This window comes from Euleptes europaea, chromosome 9 (assembly GCF_029931775.1).
Source record: "Euleptes europaea isolate rEulEur1 chromosome 9, rEulEur1.hap1, whole genome shotgun sequence".
In the NCBI taxonomy this organism is placed as follows: domain Eukaryota; kingdom Metazoa; phylum Chordata; class Lepidosauria; order Squamata; family Sphaerodactylidae; genus Euleptes; species Euleptes europaea.
The window spans coordinates 5,416,827-5,430,756 of record NC_079320.1 but is presented as its reverse complement, the minus strand read 5'-3'; the positions used below and the strand labels follow the sequence as shown (position 1 = coordinate 5,430,756).

At 47.7% G+C, this 13,930-nt stretch overlaps 1 protein-coding gene across 1 annotated transcript in view; it reads left to right on the top strand.

Moving 5' to 3' along the window:
- PTPRA (protein tyrosine phosphatase receptor type A) overlaps nucleotides 1-13,930 on the top strand; it is a 152,301-nt gene that overhangs the window by 100,363 nt on the left and 38,008 nt on the right. Inside the window, exons 3-6 of the mRNA XM_056855773.1 lie at nucleotides 8,003-8,081; nucleotides 10,066-10,428; nucleotides 11,183-11,203; nucleotides 13,727-13,747. Coding sequence (XP_056711751.1) covers nucleotides 8,009-8,081; nucleotides 10,066-10,428; nucleotides 11,183-11,203; nucleotides 13,727-13,747 — 478 coding nt within the window. The 5' untranslated portion in view covers nucleotides 8,003-8,008. The remainder of the gene's footprint in view (nucleotides 1-8,002; nucleotides 8,082-10,065; nucleotides 10,429-11,182; nucleotides 11,204-13,726; nucleotides 13,748-13,930) is intronic.

The following is a 13,930-nucleotide window of genomic DNA, read 5'->3' as shown; positions in this document are numbered from 1 at the left end:
AAACCACCTCTGCTTCTCCCTTGCCTTGAAAGCCCCTTGCTGGGGTCGCCGTAAGTTGGGTGTGACTTGAAGCATTTTACCCATACACAAGTGAGGAGGGACATACACAGTGTGTGTGGGGAGGAGAATGTCCCAAGTGCACTCATTATTTATTTATTTAACTTTGGAGTTGGAAGGGACCCCCAGGGTCGTCTAGCCCAACACGGGAACTACAGCTCTCATATCCCTGACAAGTAGGTCTCCAATTGATACTTAAAAACATCTGACAACAAAGAATTCACCACCTCTCCATTTTTTTTTTCTCCCTCTCCCATAATACTAGAACATGGGGTCATCTGCTAAAGCTGGAGGGTGAGAGATTCAAAACAGATAAAAGGAAGTATTTTTTCACACAACGCAGAGTTAAATTGTGGAACTCCCTGCCCCAGGATGTGGTGATGGCTGCCAGCTTGGAGGGCTTTAAGAGGGGAGTGGACATATTCATGGAGGAGAGGGGTATTCATGGCTGTTAGTTAGAATGTATATTAGTCATGCTGCATACCTATTCTCTCTAGTATCAGAGGAGCATGCCTATTATTTTGGGTGCGGTGGAACACGGGCAGGATGCTGCTGCTGCAGTCATCTTCTTTGTGGGCTTCCTAGAGGCACCTGGTTGGCCACCATGTGAACAAACTGCTGGACTTGACGGGCCTTGGTCTGATCCAGCAGGGCCTTTCTTATGTTCACCTCACTTCTCCAAGGTAGAGATTTCCAGCTCCTTCAGCCTCTCCCAATAGAACTTGGCTTCCAAACCCCTCCAAAGGGGATGGGCTGTGGCTCAGTGGTAAAGCATCAGCCTGGCATGCAGAAGGTCCCGGGTTCGATCCCCGGCATCTCCAGTTAAAGGGACTAGGCAAGTAGGTGATGTGAAAGACCTCAGCCTGAGACCCTGGAGAGCCACTGCTGGTCTGAGTAGACGATACTGACTTTGATAGACCAAGGATCTGATTCAGTATAATTCCTGTGTTCATGTGTTCAGCCCCTCACCAGCTTTGTTGCCCTATGCTGCATTGTTTTGCACCTTTTCAGTTAAAACTTGACCATTAAGAGGCTGCTGGCATTTATTTTATCAGGTGAAGAGAGAGGCTGGGTTGAGCAAAAGTCTCCATCATGCCCTGCGTTCCAAATTGCTTCTAAAGGTGTCGAGAGGGTGTTGGCCACTCATGCCTGAGAACCATCAGCAGCCTCCAGGCCCTGGCTTTTAACTATCAGCTCCGCTTACTGACAATGCTAATTTGTTGCCTGTTGGGTCCATTTATCACCCTCCTGCTAGCCTCATTAAGCCCACTGATGAATATAATATATTATCTCAGGGATCGGTTGAAATCCCGGCATCAAAGTCGAAAACAGTTTCTGTCTAAACATCAGGAAGAACTTTCTGACAGAGCGGTTCCTCAGTGGAACTGGCTTCCTTGGGAGGTGGTGGGCTCTCCTTTGGAGGTTTTTAAGCAGAGGCTAGGTGGCCATCTGTCAGCAAGGCTGATTCTATGACCTTAGGCAGATCATGAGAGGAAGGGCATCTTGGCCATCTTCTGGGCATAGAGTAGGGGTCACTGGGGGTGTAGGAGGGAGGTAGTTGTGAATTTCCTGCATTGTGCAGGGGGTTGGACTAGATGACCCCAGTGGTCCCTTCCAATTCTACGAGTAAATCCAGCACATCTGAAAAGTATATGTGGTGTAGTGGTTAGAGTTTCGGACTGGAATCTGGAAGACCAAGGCTCAAATCCCCACTCTGCCATGGAAGCTTGCTGGGTGACCTTGGGTCAGTCATGCATACTCAGCCTAAGGTTCCTCGCAGGGTTGTTGTGAGGAAAAAATTGGAGAAGAAAAGAGATTTATGTAATCCACCTTCGGTCCTCATTGGGGAGAAAGGCAGGGTAGAAGAAGAGGAAGAAGGGTTGGGTTTTTTATAGTTATAACAACTAACCAATCTAAGTGGCAAGATATATTAATACTCAACCTAATTAAAGTGTTTTAAACCATTACAGATGCACAAAAACATAAGTAAGAAATACAAATGCATTATTTTATCTTTAAGTATTTTAATATAGTTAACACTTTGAAGGGCTTTATATTACGGATAATATTACAAGAAAGAATAGACTAGTAGGAGTGATGATATATCATAAAATGTAATAGATAGCAATTTTAAATTAAAATTGGGCACATTGATTTTATGTTTTGTAATGTCTTTTATGTATGTCATTGTATTTCTATGTATTGTATTCTTTTAAAAAAAAAATTTTTTAAGAGTTGTTTTTTATACGCTGATTTTCTCTACCTTTTAAGGAGTCTCAAACCGGCTTACAATCTCCTTTCCTTCCTCTCCCCACAACAGACCCTTTGTGAGGTAGGTGGGGCTGAGAGAGTTCGGAGAGAACTGGGACTGGCCCAAGGTCCCCCAGCAGCATTCATGTGGAGGAGTGGGGAAACCAAACCCGCTCCTATGGAGTTGCTAAATAAATATGTACCTATTCCTTCAATTTCTGAATTGCATTCTCCATCGATCCCACCCCCAGAGTGCGGGATTCCCCCCCACTTTGTGTCATTTCTAGTAAAGTGTCAGCGGATTCTTAAAACGTTACCGTCAAGGGGGCAATATTTTAGGGCGAAAACGCATGGCCGCTTGATCCTCCTTTAAACCCTGTTTCAGCCAGGATCCAGCCAGGATCGGATGCATGTGTTTCGCCTAACGTGCGTCCAATCCTGGCTAAAACAGGGATTAAAGGAGGATAAAGCGACCGTGCGTTTTCGCCCTTAAAACTGATGCAGCCATTAACTGCGTCAGGGCTACATTAGCCAACTGACCGGACTCCCAAAGAGGGGACTTGAGCCAGTTGTGACTGTGTTTTTTTGTACAGTTTCTGTGAAGTGAGTTCGCAGAGGGGAGGGTGGAGGCAGAAACCGGCCGTTTGCTGGCTGGCACCGTCGGTGTCTTCTGAAGCCGTCTATCTCTAGAACCGTTCTTGGACTCTGTAAGGTTTCAAATAACTGTGGAAACAGAATTTTCCTTCTTTTCTGGGCCAGCCATAAAAATCCTGCTGAGGTTGTAGGTGATCCAGATGCTTTCGGGCCTCCTGAAGGGCACTTTCAAGAAGGACTGGCCAAAAAAAAAACAACCTTACAGACTTCTGATTCCGGCTGAATTTCCTTCCTTCCTGCTTCGGTGTCGGCATCAGGTTTCCCAGCCTCTGACATTTTTTGCAGCCTTGCTTAAAAATATCACTTAACACAGGTTAGCTGCTACTCAACACCTTTCAGCAATCCTGGTAACTGTCCAGATTTCTGCCCCCCCCCCCCATACACACACCCTTCCCATTTCTGAAGATAATTTATTCAGTACAAATAGTGATTTTGATCCACGTAGGTATAAAGTGAACGCCATTGATTGTTGAAAAATTATATGCAGCACACTGAAAATGCTGGGATTATTATTCATTAATATCCGTGTGCTCTGCAGTTTTCAGGTCAACATAAAACAAGAAAGAGGGGCTTACAGTATAAGCCCCTCTTTCTTGTTTTATGTTGACCTGAAAACTGCAGGGTCCCCAACCTTTTTGAGCCTGTGCGCACCTTGGGAATCCTGAAGCAGGGTATTGCGCGCAGCCACAAAATGGCTGCCACAAGAGGTGGGATGAGCCTCAAAATGGCAGCTGCAGGAGGCGGAGCCAGCCACACAATGTCAGGGAATGAGGTTATGGATAACTCTAATAGTAATACTACAGAATTTCAGGCATCCGTTCTGCCTCACTGGAAGTCTTTTAAAACAAACGTATTGTTCAAAAATATTTTCTTCCATAGTTAAATTGTGGAACTCCCTGCCCCAGGATGTGGTGATGGCTGCCAACCTGGAAGTGGACATATTCATGGAGGAGAGGGGTGTTCATGGCTACTAACAGAGCAGTTCCTCAGTGGAACAGGCTTCCTCGGGAGGTGGTAAGCGCTCCTTCCCTGGAGGTTTTTAAGCAGAGGCTAGATGGCCATCTGTCAGCAATGCTGATTCTATGACCTTAAGCAGTTCATGAGAGGGAGGGCACCTTGGCCATTTTCTGGGCATGTAGTAGGGGTCACTGGGGATGTGTGGGGGAGGTAGTTGTTAATTTCGTGCATTGTGCAAGGGGTTGGACTAGATGACCCTGGTGACTACTCCCAACTCTGATTCTATGATTCTACTAGTAAAAATGGATACTAGTCATGATGCATATGTATCCTCTCCAGGAACAGAGAAGCATGCCTTATATATTAGGTGCTGGTGAACACAGGCAGGTGAATGCTGCTGCAGTCGTCTTGCTTGTGGGCTTCCTGGAGGCACCTGGTTGGCCACTGTATGAACAGACTGCTGAACTCGATGGGCCTTGGTCTGATCCAGCATGACCGTTCTTATGTTCACGCAGCTTACCTTCAGTCATGCAGCAAAGATCTTTGTGCTGTGGTGGCACCCACTGCAAAAGCCTTGTTGAGCTAAAGCCCCACTTGGTTCCACCCACTTTCTAAAAACACTTGGTGGGCATCATGGCACCCACAGGAACCACTTTGGGGACCGTGGGTGTAAGTGGCTAATAGGAAATGCAATGTGAAGGATGGAAAGGGGTGATTCAGTTTTCCAGCGTGGTGTAGTGGTGAAGAGCAGTGGTTTGGAGCGGTGGACTCGGATCTGGAGACCCAGAACTGATTCCCCACCCCTCCACATGAGCAGTGGACGCTAATCTGGTGAACTGGCTTGGTTTCCCCACTCCTACACACAAAGCCAGCTGGGTGACCTTGGGCAAGTCGCAGCTCTCTTAGAGCTCTCTCAGCCCCACCTGCCTCACAGGGTGTCTGTTGTGGGGAGGGGAAGGGAAGGTGATTGTAAGCCGGTTTGATTCTGCCTTAAGCGGTCAAGAAAGTCAGCATATAAAAACCAATTCTTTTTCTTCTTTATGGGCACCTACGCTTTGTTTCAGTTGGGGTTAGGATAAGGACCAAACAGAGATGCCATGGAAGACTTGGATTTTAAGGAGGAATTCAAAGGAAAAGGTGGGAGCACCACTTAGATTTTCTGGGAGGAGCGTTTCAGGCAGAAAGGCAGCAAAGGTGAGGGAAGAGGAGACTTTTAGCAGCAAGAAAATGGAGCTTTTACAACATTAATATTCATGTCAAATCTGAACCTTGCAGTAACTTTGCTGTTAATATCCCTGTTAAATTTTGCATGGTCTGGTATGCTGTAGTCACAGCCATTTGCGGAGCTTTCCCTCCCTTGCTGCCGTGACGAATGCCCGTTTCCTTTCCCTCGGATCTGAACATGCAGGATGATGAGTCGTGCTGGGCTGCCTCTTGTGACTCAGCGGTGAACATCCTTGTCTGCTGTCCTTCCAGTCTGATGTTTCCTCACAATAGTTTTGCTAGCCAGCGTGGTATAGTGGTGAAGAGAGGCGGACTCTAATCTGGAATCCTCTAATCAGGTTGGTTTCCCCACTCCTTCACTTGAAGCCAGGTGGGAGACCTTGGGCTAGTCACAGTTCTCTGTGAACTCTCTCTGCCCCACCTGGGAGACCTTGGGCTAGTCACAGTTCTCTGTGAACTCTCTCAGCCCCACCTACCTCGCCAGGTTCTGTTGTGGGGAATGGAAGGGAAGGAGATTGTAAGCTGGTTTGAATCTCCTTAAAAGGTCGAGAAAGTCAGCATGTAAAAAGAAGAGTTGGTTTTTATATTTTCTAACAGAGCGGTTCCTCAGTGGAGCAGGCTTCCTCGGGAGGTGGTGAGCTCTCCTTCCCTGGAGGTTTTTAAGGTTAGATGGCCATCTGATTCTGTGACCTTAAGCAGATGATGAGAGGGAAGGCATCTTGGCCATCTTCTGGGCATGGAGTAGGGTTCAATGGGGATGTGATGGTGGGGGGAGGTAGTTGTGAATTCCCTGCATTGTGCAGGGGGTTGGACTAGATGACCCTGGTGGTCCCTTCCAACTTATGATTCTATGATTCTCCCACTTGAGAATCAAACCAACTTACAATCACCTTCCCTTCCTCTCCCCACAACAGACACCCTGTGAGGTAGGTGGGGCTGAGAGAGTGTGACTAGCCCAAGGTCTTCCAGCTAGTTTCCTGGGTAGGAGAGGGGAAACAAATACAGTTCACCAGATTAGTTTCCGCCGTTCATGTGGAGGAGTGGGAAATCAAACCTGGTTCTCCAGATCAGGTCCACCTCTCTAAACCACCGCTCTTAACCACTACACTACAACTCCTTCTATTACCATACTGTTCAACATGGCTTTTCTTATGCTCTTATCACAGTCCTTCACAAACAGATTGCTGATTCCAGCCCAAATGTCTGTGTGCGTGCCATCAAATCACAGCTGATTTATGGTGACCCTGCAGGAGTCATTCAGAGGTGGTTTGCCATTGCCTTCCTCTGCATAGCGCAAATGCTTGTGTGAAATTCTTGGCATATGTGGATTGCTTGCTAGGTAGTTAAGGTTTGCAGTTCGTGGATCCGTCAGTTTATGCATCTGCTATTTTGCACGTTCACGCATTCGTCAGAGGGACTCTCCAAAATTTTCCCAGTCTCCCAAAACACACACAAAGTGCTTCTTAGCTGTGCTAATAACTTGCTTCCTTCTGAAAGAAAGCAAGTTATTAGCTGTTCTAATGACTTGCTTTCTTTCTGCTTCCTTCTGAAAGCTGAAAGAAACTTGACTCAATGACCTGGAAGATGTTTCTGGCAGGCTTCCTTTAGGGAAGAGCTGTTTGGGCGGATCAGGGAGGGTCTTGTCACCGGAGCGGGACATTCTGGAGTTCCATGACTTCACCCTGGCCCCTGCCTCCAGAGGCTAGGAAGGGCTTGGACTGAAGCAGATAGAAGCAGAATGCAGGTCTGTTCTTGAGAGATCGTGTGATCTTGCCATGGCTTCTTATGGTGCTTCTCAAAGCTCATCACGGTAAATCTCAGTGGCAAGGAAGAAGATGAAGAAGAGCTGGTTTTTATATGCCAACTTTCTCTACCACTTAAGGAAGAATCAAACCGGCTTACAGTCGCCTTCCCTTCCCCTCCCTGCAACAGACACCGTGTGAGGTAGGTGGGTTGAGAGAGCTCTAAGAGAACTGTGACTAGCCCAAGGTCACCCAGCTGGCTTCATGTGTAGGAGTGGGAAAACAAATCCAGTTCACCAGATTAGCCTCTGCTGCTCGTGGAGGAGAAATCAAACCCGGTTCTCCAGATCAGAGTCCACCACTCTTAACCACACCACCACACTGGCTCTCAAAATCAAGCCTGTAGAAGTCTGGTTAGTTGGCAGAACATAAGAATGTAAGAAAGGCCCTGCTGGATCAGACCAAGGCCCATCAAGTCTAGCAGTCTGTTCACACAGTGGCCAATGAGGTGTCTCTAGGAAGCCCACAAACAGGATGACTGCAGCAGCACTGTCCTGCCTGTGTTTTAAAACACCCAATGTAACAGGCATGCTCCTCTGATCTTGGAGAGAATAGGTATGCATCATGACTAGTATTCATTTTGACTAGTAGCCATGGATAGGCCTCTCCCCCATGAACATGTCCACTCCCCTCTTATAGCCTTTCAAGTTGGCAGCCATCACCACATCCTGGGGCAGGGAGGTCCACAATTTAACTAGTAACTCTTCAACATTTCAGGTTGAAGCTTTGTTTAACAGGACACCTTTTAAAATGAGCATCGTGTTTTAAATTATTCTCTTGCATACACTCAGCTTACCTTTAGTCGGGCAGCGAAGATCCTTGTGCTATGGTGGCAGCTGCTCCCAGAACAGTGTTTCTAAAAAATCTGCACAGCCAATCAAGCTCTGCTGTGCAAGAGCTCCATCTCATCCTCCCGCTTTCTAAAAACACTTGGCGGGTGCCATAGCGCCCATGGGCACCATGTTGGGGACCACGACTCTACAGACAGTTTAAGCCTCAGGAAAGCTTTGTGTGGAGTGCTAACATTTCCTTCTGTGTTCTTGTGTCCCCCCCCCCAGGCCAACATGGGTTCATGCTTCCTTCTCGTCCTGCTCAGCGGCTTCCTGACATGCTTAGGAGCCAACAACATAACCACAGGTAAGGCATGCCTTTTTTTTTTCCATTGCTCTCTGAACACTTTCAGGAAGAGGGGCAGGTATTGAGTGGGGGAAGAAGCTGACAAGTGAAGACGTAATGTTACCAATCTCTTAACTGTGCCAGAGGTTTGGGAGTGTGTGTTCATTTGCCCCCCCCCCCCCGCCCATGGTTACGTGAAATAAAGATCTCTTGGCACCTTCAAGACTAACATTTGTTTCAACATGAGTGTTTGTGGGTCACAACTCACCTCATCAGGTAGATGTGTGATGGGAACCCACACTGTGGAATTTTTATGGGGCAGGTTGTGGGGTGGGGGGAGGATTTCCCAGTACGGTTTTCCACCGTGATGAACTTTGAAAAGCAGGATATGAATGACGTGTTGTTAAGCAAATGACCCTGGCTGATGCAGAAGAAGAAGAAGAGTTGGTTTTTATATGCCGACTTTCTCTGCCAAGACAAACCGGTTTACAATCACCTTCCCTTCCCTTCCCCTCCCCGCAACAGACACCCTGTGAGGTAGGTGGGGCTGAGAGAGTTTGGAGAGAGCTGTGACTAGCCCAAGGTCACCCAGCTGGCTTCATGTGGAGGAGTGGGGAAACCAACCCGGTTCACCAGATTAGCGTCCGCCGCTCATGTGGAGGAGAGGGGAATCAAACCCGGTTTCTCCAGATTAGAGTCCACCACTCCAAACCACTGCTCTTAACCACTACACCACGCTGGTATCGAGAAGGTTGGCCCTCCGCTGTATACTCGATGGGGTGCTGCAGTCAGTCCTGGCTCCCTTTGAGGACTGTGCCTGCAAGAGCACGCACGTTGCGTTTGTCCCTTAGATCATCAGTTCACACCTGAACAATGTGTGAAGGAACCCAGATATTCCGCATGCCTGGTAAGGGCTCGAGTAATTTTATTGCGGCTATCGTAACAGCATGCCCTGGGGTAGGGCATTGCAGTTGAAGAGCAGAAGGTATAAATATGCACATGCATGTGCATCCTTTGCGTTAGGGCGGATTTGATTATGAAGTCAGTTGGTTTAAATCTGTCAGCAAGGAGTCTCGGCTGAATCATGAGCCTACGTAGGGCTGCCCTTGAGGCTGACCCGGAAGCTCCAGCTGGTACAAAATGCCGCGGCAAGGCTTCTCACAGGTACCTTGTCGCGGGCACATATTATGCCAGCTGCACTGGCTCCAGCTGGAGTATCGGATCAGATTCAATGTGCTGCTTATGACCTTTAAAGCCTTACACCGTCTGGGACCTTGGTATGTGTGGGGCCGCCTCTCCTGGTATGTGCCCCAGAGAACATTACGAACATCAAATGCCAACCTTCTGGTGGTCCCCGGCGCAAAAACTGTCTGGCTGACCTTGACCAGGGCCAGGGCTTTTTCTTTCCCTGCGTATTTAAAAAAGTTACCCCTCTTCTCCCCAGCTCTTAGGCTTCGTCTGTGTAGTTTGCTCAGCCTCTTATGGCAGCCATTTTGTGATTGGCTCCACCTCCTATGGTAGACGTTTTGTGGCTCTGCCCACCGCCCTGTGTCAGAATTCCAAAGGTGCCTGCAGGCTCAAAACGTTTGAGGACGCCCGGTTTACCCCTTCCCTTTTAGGCATATTTGGCTTGTAGGCCCATGTTAGTTTCTAGTGAAACCTCAGCTTTGCTTCTATAAAAAGAGAACACATGATCACATAAAGCTGCCTCATACTGAATCGGACCCTGGGTCCATCAAAGTCAGTATTGTCTGCTCAGACCGGCAGCGGTTCACCAGGGTCTCAGGCAGAGGTCTTTCACATCACCTACTTGCCTAGTTCTTTTAACTAAAGATGCTGGGGATTGAACCTGGGACCTTCTGCATGCCAAGCAGATGCTCTGCCACTGAGCCACAGCCCCTCCCTAAGGTTCTACAGTTAGCTCTTATTGTCATTGAGAAATTGCAGTGCCCTTTGATAACAGAAACATTTAACGGCATTTCTCTTCTCCCGCTCTTCTTTTCAGTGCTGCCCTCAGCAGGTCCTCCCTCTTCCACGAGCACCCCGAAAACTTTCAAGATGCAGCCGGCTACCCGGAAGCCCACGAGTCTCCCCAGCAGGAACGTGACTTCTCCAACAGTTCCTGCTCCCGTGGTGTCGGGCCATACGACTCCTGTAGCCACAGAACTCCCACCGACCACGAACACCAGCACACCAGGAACGGAAGCTGCAACCACCAGGGTTCCTGTGCCCACTTCTGGGTCTCCCTCCCTTCCACCGAACGTCACCTCTTCAAGTTTATACAGGATTACTACGGGCACAGATGGGGGGCCTGCGGAGGCCAATGTCACAGAGACGCTAACGACTTCAAAAGCCTTCGACACCTCGGGTATAAAAGAGCTTTGCTTTGCTTTCATTTCATAGAATCATAGACTCCTAGAGTTGGAAGGGACCACCAGGGTCATCTAGTCCAACCCCCTGCACAATGCCGTAAATTCCAAACTGCACTTCGCAGGAAATTCCCCACACCCCCAGTGACCCGCTACTCCATGCCCAGAAGATGGCCAAGATACCCTCCCTCTCATGATCTGCCTAAGGTCATAGAATCAGCATTGCTGACAGATGGCCATCTAGCCTCTGCTTAAAAACCTCCAGGGAAGGAGATCCAACCACCTTCCGAGGAAGCTTGTTTCACCGAGGAACCGCTCTAACTGTTAGAAAATTCTTTCTAATGACTAAACAGAAGCTCAGTTGAAGGAAATGCTTGAACTGAGCAAGTAACCCTTACCCATCAAAGGAAGATGAATCAAAATGTTGTTTTTAATTTGCGGGGTAGAGCTATGAGAAAGTTGGGAGGGGATGTGGCTCAGCATTAGAGCATCTGCTTAGCATGCAGAAGGTCCCAGGTTCAATCCCCGGCATCTCCAGTTAAAGAGCCTAGGCCAGTAGGTGATGTGATATGAAAGACCTCTGCCTGAGACCCTGGAGAGCCGCTGCCGGTCTGAGTAGACAATACCTGACTTCGATGGATCAAGGGTCTGATTCAGTATAAGGCAGCTGCATGTGTTCATGAGCATGTGTTCATATGATGCCGTCTGCCGAGATGATTCACTGACGCTTTCTCCATGTTTTTCATCTTTCAGGTGGAATAACAAAAGGCGCAGGTAAGCCTCTTCCTTTACCTTTTCTCTCTCGTTGCCTCCTGTCCCCTTTAGCCAGGGATTCTGGGCTTTGTCAGTGTGAACCTTCCCAAGACGAGATGAAAGGTTTTTAAGCCTCTCAGAAATTTTCATTAAGACAGGTAGAAGAGACCCGGAAATGGTTGATGTTCTTCTTCACAGCTTGGGGCAAGGAGATCAAAGGCAAAGGGAAGGGTTGGACCCTGCAGTCTCTCAGCAGGTGTTAAAGTTCTTGCAAGCGAAACGTGTGCTGAATCCACACCAGCAAATTAATGCAAAGTGTCTTTGGTTTAGCTGACAAGGGAGGAACTGGTAGAAGAAGAAGAGTTGGTTTTTATATGCCGACTTTCTCTACCACTTAAGGGAGAATCAGACTGGCATACAATTACCTTCCCTCCCCCTCCCCACAACAGACACCCTGTGAGGTAGGTGGGGCTGAGAGAGCTCTAAGAGAGCTGTGACTTGCCCAAGGTAACCTAGTAGATTTCATGTGGAGGAGTGGGGAAACCTACCCGGTTCACCAGATGAGCCTCCGCCACTCATGTGGAGAAGTGGGGAATCAAACCCAGTTCTCCAGGTTAGAGTCCACTGCTCCAAACCACTGCTCTTAATCATTACACCACACTGGGTAGCCTTTTGCAGCTGTGTGAACATAGTGCGCTGGTGGTAACCCTGACAGTTGTCCGCACCCCATACTCTGAGAATCGCTCTGCTGAGCCCTGACAGATCTATGCTGAGGAAAGCAGGGATTTGTTTCTAGATTGGCTGTCTTTGCTGCCTGTGTTGAGTTTTGCATTATACAGAGGGAGGAGAGAGGTTATAACAGAGGCACTAATAGCTTGTTCTATATTCAAGGTTGGAAAGAGCAACCTGGGAATTTACTTCAGTTCATCAAACAGATGCTAATCTTTATCTTGGACCAAATGTAGCCCAGTCCTGCCTTAAGCAAAGATTCTCCGGCACTATAAATGTTTGCAGCCTTACAAGCCAAAGCCAGAAGGCTGGGGCTTGGAAATAGCAAAATCACAAAATCACACAAGAGACCACAAGGGCCATCCAGTCCAACCCCCTGCCATGCAGGATCCCACAATACAATTGCTGTTTGAAGATTGCCCAGCACATTTCAACATCAATTATCCTCTGGAGCAGATCTTATTCAGGCTCCTTCGTAAACAGCTAAGAGAGCCAGCATGGTGTAGTGGTTTGGAGCGGTGGAGTCTGATCTGGAGAACCAGGTTTGATTCACCACTCCTCCACATGAGCAGTGGAGGCTAATCTGGTGAACCAGGTTAGTTTCCCCACTCCTCCACATGAAGCTAGCTGGGTAACCTTGGGTTAGTCACAGCTCTCTTAGAACTCTCTCAGCCCCACCTATCTCACAGGGTGTCTGTTGTGGGGAAGGGAAGGCGATTGTAAACAGGTTTGATTCTTCCTTAAGTGGTCGAGAAAGTCGGCATATAAAAACCACTCCCCTCTTAAAGCTTTGCATACACTATGAAAGGGTCCAAACTGGCAACAAAATCACTAAATCACAGGAGAATTATAAAACCTTTAACTTGGCACTCCCACTGAAAAGGCCCTGCATCCAGTCACACTCATTTTGCGCATACATCTGAAGGCAGAGAATCCAAAAGAGGGCTTCAGAGCCAGATTTTAAACATGGCACCCTTTTATTAGGCTGTGATATATCTGAATGAGGATGGGACACTTCTGGGAAGTGGTTGTTTGGTGTATGTGCTGAACACTGTTTTCTGCCTTCAAGGAGAGGAGGACTGTTTTCCCTTTTCTGTGCCAGTCCCCTCTTTACATAGAACCTCGGAATAAGTTCCTGGTAAATATTCTTGCTAGGAAAAGTTGACGGCAGCAGGAAAAAAGGAAGACCCAGCAAGAGATGGATTGACCTTAAGCTGATGATGAGAGGGAGGGCATCTTGGCCATCTTCTGGGCATGGTGAAGGGGTCACTGGGGGTGTGGGGGGGAGGTAGTTGTGAATTTCCTGCATTGTGCAGGGGGTTGGACTAGATGACCCTGGTGATCCCTTCCCACTCTATGATTCTATGACTCTATAAAGGGAGTCACAGCCCTCAATTTGCAATACCTGAGCAAGGCTGTTAACTATAGGACGTTCAGGAGGACATTGATTTTCATAGGGTCGCCGTGAGTCAGAAGCGACTTGACGGCACTTAACACAGAGAGATATTCTTTCTGCTTTGCACTCATTATCTGATGCTGACAAACTAATTTTCTTGCTTTCTGATATCGACCCTTTTGTTTTCCGGAAAATGGCACTTTACGGCCTAGCGGCCAGGAAAATTAGGCCAAAGAAAGCCACTGAATGAGGAAAGGAGACGAACTCGGGTATTTTAATTTTATGACTTTTAAGGGGTTTTATATTTTAAGTTGTTGTAATATTGTCTAGATTGTAAAGGCCTATGGCCATGCACAATAAACACATGACTGACTGACTGTGCCAGTCGAACCTTGATATTTTCCCCCTTCTTTTTACAGGTGATTCTGATGGAAGACGAGGTAAGGGCACTTCCTTTTTGCACATTCCATGTATATTTTGGTTGTTGTTTTTTTAAAAAAAGTTGTGAGTTTATCACTATAATTTTTGTTAAAATAGAAAAGCAGCAGTTCCTTGAGACCCTCTTATAATGCCCTGTTTTCAGTGCTGGTTTGTTTGCTTATTAGTTTATGGTCCTAGCGGCC